Source organism: Lactuca saligna, chromosome 8 (genome assembly GCF_052625555.1).
Source record: "Lactuca saligna cultivar CGN05327 chromosome 8, ASM5262555v1, whole genome shotgun sequence".
NCBI lineage: Eukaryota > Viridiplantae > Streptophyta > Magnoliopsida > Asterales > Asteraceae > Lactuca > Lactuca saligna.
The window spans coordinates 185,829,369-185,837,123 of record NC_136424.1 but is presented as its reverse complement, the minus strand read 5'-3'; the positions used below and the strand labels follow the sequence as shown (position 1 = coordinate 185,837,123).

General features: G+C 35.3%; 1 protein-coding gene across 1 annotated transcript; it reads right to left on the bottom strand.

Moving 5' to 3' along the window:
* Positions 1-4,738: 4,738 nt before the first annotated feature.
* Positions 4,739-7,111, bottom strand: LOC145012768 (2-oxoglutarate (2OG) and Fe(II)-dependent oxygenase superfamily protein). The gene is made up of 4 exons (XM_078971558.1): positions 6,970-7,111; positions 6,076-6,781; positions 5,169-5,499; positions 4,739-5,095 (listed from the first exon to the last, which is right to left on the bottom strand). The coding sequence occupies exons 2-4, from the start codon at positions 6,576-6,578 to the stop codon at positions 4,865-4,867; spliced, it is 1,065 nt and encodes a 354-aa protein (XP_078827684.1). The 5' UTR covers positions 6,579-6,781; positions 6,970-7,111; the 3' UTR covers positions 4,739-4,864.
* Positions 7,112-7,755: the final 644 nt, after the last annotated feature.

Genomic DNA, 7,755 nt, shown 5'->3' with positions numbered 1-7,755 from the left:
ATCAAGGTGTCTTAATTCGTTAAATTTCAAAGCCTGTTTCTCCATTGTCAAAGAAACGAAGGGATGAGGATATGGCCAAGCATATTTCACAGAAGAAGAAGAAGAAGAAGACAAGAAAGCTAGTGATCTCAAATGAGTCAACAAAAGATGATGAACGAATTCCAGAAACTCCAGAAGCAAATCTCAACATGGAATGTTCAAATCCTGAACAGACTATTGTTATTCCACCCGAAGCTTCGGTTGCCAAGTCATCTCATGAGGAGGCACGAACTTCAGACATCCCTATAAACGTATCTAATACGGATACAAATGTCACTATGGGTGCATGAGATTCGAAGACAGATAACCAAGGTCATCCTGATACTATTATCACCGAAACTATTGTCTCCTTGCCTCCACAAATTATACCAATCACTTCAACCACTGATTCACCCACGTTCGAAAATATCATCAATCAACCTTTTACTTCCATCTTTTGTTCACAATCCACTGATCCACCAAAAATCAATTCCCCTTTTGATGAGACCGTTGTGATGGAAACTGAGATGGATAATGAAGGTTTTGGAGGAACCTTTGAGGACTTGGCTTTTGATGATGATGAAGAAGATGTTCCAGATCATATGCTTATGACGATGAAGCAATTTAAGATTTTGAATACGAAGTTAAATTCTATTATTCAATCTCAATCTGACCTTGGTGGTGGTTCATCTATTTCAAGTCTGGAAGTTAACACCATGCTCAAAATGTTCGAAGACAAGGTCTTAGGCAAAGTCTCTGGGATGTTGAGAGACTCGGAGTCGAGAATTTTGGAGAAGGTTGATCATAATGATCAAAATAATGAGATTCGTATAAATTCTCAAAATTCGAAATTTTTGGGAGAGGTTAAGGATTTGAAAAGGCTGGCTAAAGAGAGACATATTATGTTTGCTCAAGATGTGAAGAAAGTGAGAGAAGATGTTAATTTGCAAATTCGTGAACTTCGTGAACACATGCAAAACGAAATAACAAGTGTTCAACAAGACTATGCTTCACTGAATCAGAAAGTTGACATAATTTGTGATGCAGTCACCAAATTTGTCAAATTGTACGAAAGTATGAGTCCTCAACTTACTCAACTTTCTACAATGGTAAGTAAAAATTTTGGAGAGTTGGTTTCGTTACTAAAGGAGTTGAAAGATTTGTCAATCAAGCCTATTTCATCATCGTTGATCACGCCTGAATTTATATCTCAAAAGTTTATTCAGTTCGAAGCACTGTTACAAAAGTAACTGGCCCCTTTATCTCGCATTTCAAATCTTCTACCAGCAACAATAGATGCCCCACCTGTTTTCATAGGGGTGCAAGGGGGAGAAAGAAAAATAGAAGACATGAAGGCTGGTAGAGATGATGAGAAGGTTGTGGGGAAAGTAATTTCTTCAAAGATCCCGAAAACAAAGCCAGTTATAGCATCTGTTGGGCCAGTCACTTCGACTCTTGTAACAACTATACCAATGACAAGACCAACTTGAAAGGGATTGTGATTGGTAATACTGCTGATACAAGTGGAAGTGGTTCAAAGTTAAAAGAAGTAATAAATGAGTCGGCTTTGAAAGATAAAGGAAAAGCAAAGGTTGTGGAGAAAACGAAGGAGGAGAAGAAAGCAGAAGTTGAGGCTGAAATTGAAAAGATGAGGTTGATTCAGAGCATCATGATTCAACGTGCGAAGGATCCTCCCGGTTTGGAAAAAGGAGATCCTGCGAAACTTTATAGTTATGAAACAATAGAAGCGAAGGTGGTGTACAACAACATGTATTCTCTTGAGAAGAAACCAAAACAAAGCTACATGGTTACAAATACTAATGCAAGTCAACTTGACTTTCCAATAAATGAGATGATGTTCATTATGCCACAATTCAAAGCATAAGGGAATTTTAAAGACAAATATGAAGGAAAGCACATGAAAATTCGTTTTCATGCTGTACTTGCAAAAGCCCCTGAGGAAGTTTAGTCTTTGGTGAAGATCAAGAAAGTGATAAGTATGAAGAGAGGTGTGATATTCGAAGGCATTGTGCAGAATATCATATATACTGTGGTCAGGGCAAATGGGAAAATTTGTGAATTTACGATTGCTGATTTTCCATTGATGAACTTGTATGATCTTATACAAGTTGCATTATTTCTGAAAGACAAATCGTTTTCATTTCTTCAAAACACGGATCCAGAAGAATTCAAACTTGGAGTTGCTCACATCAAGCTTTTCATCGAAAACGATGATGAGTGCTTGGCTCAAACTGATGTGGAGTTAGCAACTGCGAAAGGAATGGAGATAACAGCACAAATGGCTCCTACAAAGAAACAAATTGATTTGAAGAAGTATGCAGACGGGGAAATTTATTTGAAACCGTTTGGACTGGTCTTCGCAGGGAAGGGCAAGGCTGGAAGAGTGAAACGCTTCTTATTCCAAGCATGAGAAGTGGAAAGATATACAACTGCTCAATATACGAACTTTATTGTTCGTATGAATCAATGTAAGAAGAATAATGAAGGAGATGAGAAGGAGCTGAAAAAGATTATCTCTTGGTACACAGAGATTCGAAGAGTACTGATGTATTCAATCCAGCTTCTTACAAAGTGAAGACTTCGACTATGATTACAAAAGGGGAGATTGTAAGGGTTATATTAGTCGAAGTAGGTTTAGCACTCTTCGTATATTTTGTATGTATTTTCCTAAGGCACTTTTATGCGAAGCTTAAGTGTCTATGCCTTAGGATATATTTTGTACGCTTTCTGTATCCTATAAATAGGGTCATTTACTAGAGGTTAGATAAGAGTTTTTACAGACCTGTCTACAATTCTCTGTAAAACTTGAAAGTGTAATTGGGCTGAAACAAGATCTTATTTACATCTTGTGTTCAATCTCGCAATCTTACTTACGTTTATACTCTGATTCATTTCATATTCGATTCTTTGATTCATCAGGTACATATTTTATTGAATTGTTAATTATTTAATAATATGGAACTGTTGCATTATTATAGGGTGATAGGGTTACCCCATAGACCCATTTATCATAAAAGATCGTTGTACGTCACATAATGAAAATTAGACACATGGGTTTGATGTACATAAGTAATTACATATTTCTATTATCCGTTTCTGTATCGTTGAATACTTAATTATATTTAATCTTATCTTTTTATAGGGTGTCACTATTGATCCTCTAATGCAGTTGAAAAATCTTTATAAGAAACCAATAATCACGTTCACTGTAAACAATCATTCAAAATCATCTTGAGTTACATACATGCACGGACGAGACTAAGTTTAACAAAGGTGGGTCACTTGACTCACCTATTTCTTTTAATATTATTTCAAGTTTTATAGGAAATAAAAATTATGAACAATCTTAAATATTTTAAGTGAACTATCTTAATGTTTTTGGAGAAAAATGTATAAATGAAGATTTTCAAAGTCCATATTTTATTTTTTAATAGTCGAAATAACCATTTCATTTAATGTATAATCTAATAAGAAATCATTGTAAATTTAAATAAAAAATCGTTTGACAATTAGAAGACGTCGTTTCCTTCTCCAAAAGGCTTTGATTATTGTTTCACACCTTCATAAATCACTGATCACCAGCACCTGTTCCCACCACACACCACACAAACAACTTCTCCTCCGTCACAACCGACAGCGGCTCCGGCCTCCAGCAATCTTTCCTTCTCAACGTTAATTTTTGTTCACCCTATAATTCAATGATTAGGGGTAAAACATTCACCGCATCACTTGTGTAGCTTTTTTCTTACTATTGTTTGATTGTTATTGTAATTTCGTATGACGGTATGTCGTATGGGAGCTTAATAGGTTAGTAACACGTAATATTGCCAACTTGATTTCTTTGTTGTGTTTTATCAATAGGCATTTGCATATGAACAATTCTTTTTCTAAAAAATATATCAAAGATATAAGATTTCATCGGATACAATTGTAAGAACTTTAAATCTTTTTTTTTCTTATATGACCTAACACGGATCCGAACCTGCAACTAGTATTTTTTATTTTTGATGTTCGATTTTATTTTCTATTAATTTCATTTAAATATTATTTTTTTTATTTTTGATGTTTGATTTTATTTTCTATTAAATTCATTTAAATAGTAAATCATATGGTTTTTTACTTTCTAAACTGCTCACTACTATCATCGCCCTAAAAGATCATTTTCAGATTATATTTTGATGAATCCTCCCTTAAAACTTGTGCCAAACTTGTGCCTTTACTATACATGCACATATCTTCAAAACATGATTCGACTCGGTCAATTCTTTTTTCTTTCCATTTCTTACCATTTAGTTCTCTTCTTTAGCATAACCTCTTACTTTCTGTTTCTTATTTTCTTTATCCAATATCAAACTTTTTCTCTTTATTCTCGTAGTATTTCTGTTTACCGGGCAATTCGTCATTAGGGAACTAGTTATCAACAAATAGTATAATTTTGTTAAAATAGTAAAATAATACTCCCTACATCCCAAATTAATAGTCTATATTTTATTTTTGGTTTGTCTCAAAATAATAACATACTTCTAAAAATAAATATCATTTTTTACCAAAATACCTTTCATCAAGTCAACCATGACATTAAATGCAACAAAATGATGAAATTTAAATATAACAAAATGATACGATTGTCGTTTTATTTAATAAAATTAGTGGTAATTAATGTTTTTATAATCTGTGTTTTTTTGTCTGTGGACAATAATTTTGAGACGGAAAGAGTATACTTTAGATGAAAATATAAGTTAATAGAGTGAACTTTAAGATACAATAATGGAATGTTATGCTTTAGTGATAACAAGAAAAATTCATCAATTTCCCCTTTCTAAATTTAGAAATTCTGGTTGGGTTTAAATCTTGAAAGTCCAACCTTGACACCCAATGTCTTGACGTCCTGTTGTACTTGGGCCCTAAACTCCGAATAGGTAAACGGTTTGTAACTGGAGCTCCGAATCACACAATCATGCTCCGGAAACACAAAGTAACCAATTGAAATCCGTTCCATTTCCCTATGCAACTTCACCCTATGCTTCACACTCTTGTACTTATCATCACTTATCGCCTAAATCGAGGGTATAAAATGTAAATCAAGCCAAAAAAGAGGACAAAAGGTGTAAATTGTAATATTTACAAACCTGCATCATATCACCAAGATGAATTAGAAGAGTGTTGGGAAGAGGTTTAACATCAATCCAAGCGTTATCTTTCTCAGAATGAATTTGAAGCCCTCCTACTTCATATTGATTCAAAATTGTTACAACAGAACTATCAGTGTGCACTTCCATCCCCCATACTTTTGACGGGTTGTCATAAAAACACCTTGGATAACGGTATACCCTCAATTGCCCTGTTGAAGGCGACAAGTAACGTTCATTTTCTTCACATAGCTTCAAATTTTGTGTTATTGCACCAAATATGGCCTTTGCTACCCTTGCTTGGTGGACCCCATACTCTTCCAATAATATTCTATGAAAGTACAATTCAAAATATTTTACGGTTTTAGATGTAGATTTTATAGGGAAAAAAATAACATCATTAGCATCTTTTTTCTATGCATTAGCCAAAAAATAAAGATTTTTTCACAGTTAATCATGCATTTGGGATGGAAGTAACTTCAAATTTAACATATCATTACCAAAATTAAATATTTTTATAAAAAATTTAAAATATATTATTTAAAACCTTAAAGTTATTAATTATAATAGTAATTTGCCTAATATATCAGTGACATACTACTAATAAAAAGTTGTATTACAATGACCGTAACAACAAAATGAAATTAAAGTTACTTTTTTTTTTATTAGTATAGGGATACAATGTGATAATTTCGTTACACTAAATTCTAAAATTCATATAGCGTGAACATAAATTTTAATTAGGTAAATTCAAGTCACTTGTTTTTCTAGTTAAGTTATTGAATTTTCTAGTTATTGAATTTAATTAAAGAAAAGATATATGCCAACCAAAATGTACTCATTTTAAGGTTAAAATTGTCCTTTAATCTGTCATGTTATTTGAATGTAATGAAAATGAAAAACTAACCTTAAATCACGAAACAATGGGTGTTGATCGAGTTGGAGGTGAGTGGGTTGACTCAGTGGAACATTCAATCCTTCAACCCAGTTATAGTTCACTATCCCCCGATCCTTCTGATCATTACTATCCTTATATAGGGCAACCCCAGCAGGCGTAAGGGCAGGCGTACCCCAGAAATACGATAAGGCGGATGTAGGAATTGATCCAAATAATGTCTGTTTGGATTCAAACCCCATTTCAAAAACCCTAACAGCATGTTCATGGAGTTCCGACAGCAACGTTAATGGGATCCCATGGTTGATCAGCCGGAATATTCCCCAATCTGTACAGGCATCCTCGAGTTTCTCAAGGTCAATATGCCGGAGATCTATCACCGGAATTCGATCTTCTTCATTTTCCTGATCATCAAGTTTATCGACATCTTGTTCGGAGGTTTGCTGTGTGTTTGAACGGAAGCATGGAGGGTATGATTCTGGAATTGCTTGAGGGTTCAATGATGACTTTCGCATTGAATTTGGGGTTTAGGGATGCAAATTGATTGGTAATTGACTAATTGATATCTATTTTTTGACTCGGATCACCCACTTTTCAATTAGATAAAACCATCTCTAGAGTTAATAACATTTAACATTAACTGCTTTCAAAATCATCAGCTTCATCGATTCCAAAATGTGCTTCATAGATATCATTGAAAAGAATCATCAGCTTATACCTAACCAGAAAAAAGAAAATGGGTTTAACACCAAACCAGAAATCAGGAACCAAATACCAGAAATCAGAAAAGAATTGAGCTCTAGATTCAAAACAGAAGAAGAAAACCATTTGATTCATGGATTCCAGAAATCAAACATTCATGTATCGATCCAGGAGGTGTAACCCGAGAAAGAAAGTTGGACTTACCACATCGGAGAAGGAGCAGTAGCCGGCGCCGGCGATCGGATGTCTGGAGCGGAGATCGGAGAAAGGTCGCAGCTGATAAAGGAGTGTGAAGTGAACGACGTCTGGGGGATGAGGCTCTACGGGGTGAACAAGGGAGTATTGGGGGAGGACAGGGGTATATAGGTAATTTTATGTTAAAACAAATTACCTGAGTTTTGATTTTTTTTTTTTTTTTTTTTTTTTTTTTTACATGCAGGTTTAGAGTGATGCATCATGCAATCTTTTCTTTTTTCTAACAATGTCGTAAGGATGTTTTGTATCGTACATATTGTATTGTGGTGTTGTATCATTTGGTTGTATTAATGTTGTTTAGGCCTATTGGATCGTACATATTGTTATGTGCCCCTCCTTTCCACTCTTGTAGCAACACCCTGCTTGACAAATTCCTTCGTGGCTCTTGCCGCACTTGCCACAAGTGCGGCCCTTCTGGTTCCCTGATCTTGAATCGGCGGGCTTTGTTTGCTTGGTTGCTGGCTGGGACTGTGTCGATCGTCGATCCCTCCCCTGAGACTCCGCCTCCTTCCTGGCCTGAGTCTTGAGCTCAATCTCCCTCTTCCGAGCATTTGCCTGAAGCTCGGTAAATGTCTGGTACGTCGAGTTCGCCACAAACTCGTGAATGTCTCTCCTCAGAATACTCAGATATCGACTCATGCGTGCCTGCTCTGTAGACACATGCTCAGGGCAAAACATCGCCCTCTCGTGAAACATCCTGGTAATCGTAGTAACAGACTCAGTACCCTGCTTGAG

Excerpts from the sequence above, each read along its gene's own strand:
- LOC145012768 (XM_078971558.1), bottom strand. The coding sequence starts at position 6,578 with ATGCGAAAGTCATCATTGAACCCTCAAGCAATTCCAGAATCATACCCT. Across the intron at positions 5,500-6,075 it reads CCATTGTTTCGTGATTTAAG|AATATTATTGGAAGAGTATG; the intron begins GTTAGTTTTTCA and ends GTACTTTCATAG. Across the intron at positions 5,096-5,168 it reads ATCTTGGTGATATGATGCAG|GCGATAAGTGATGATAAGTA; the intron begins GTTTGTAAATAT and ends CCCTCGATTTAG.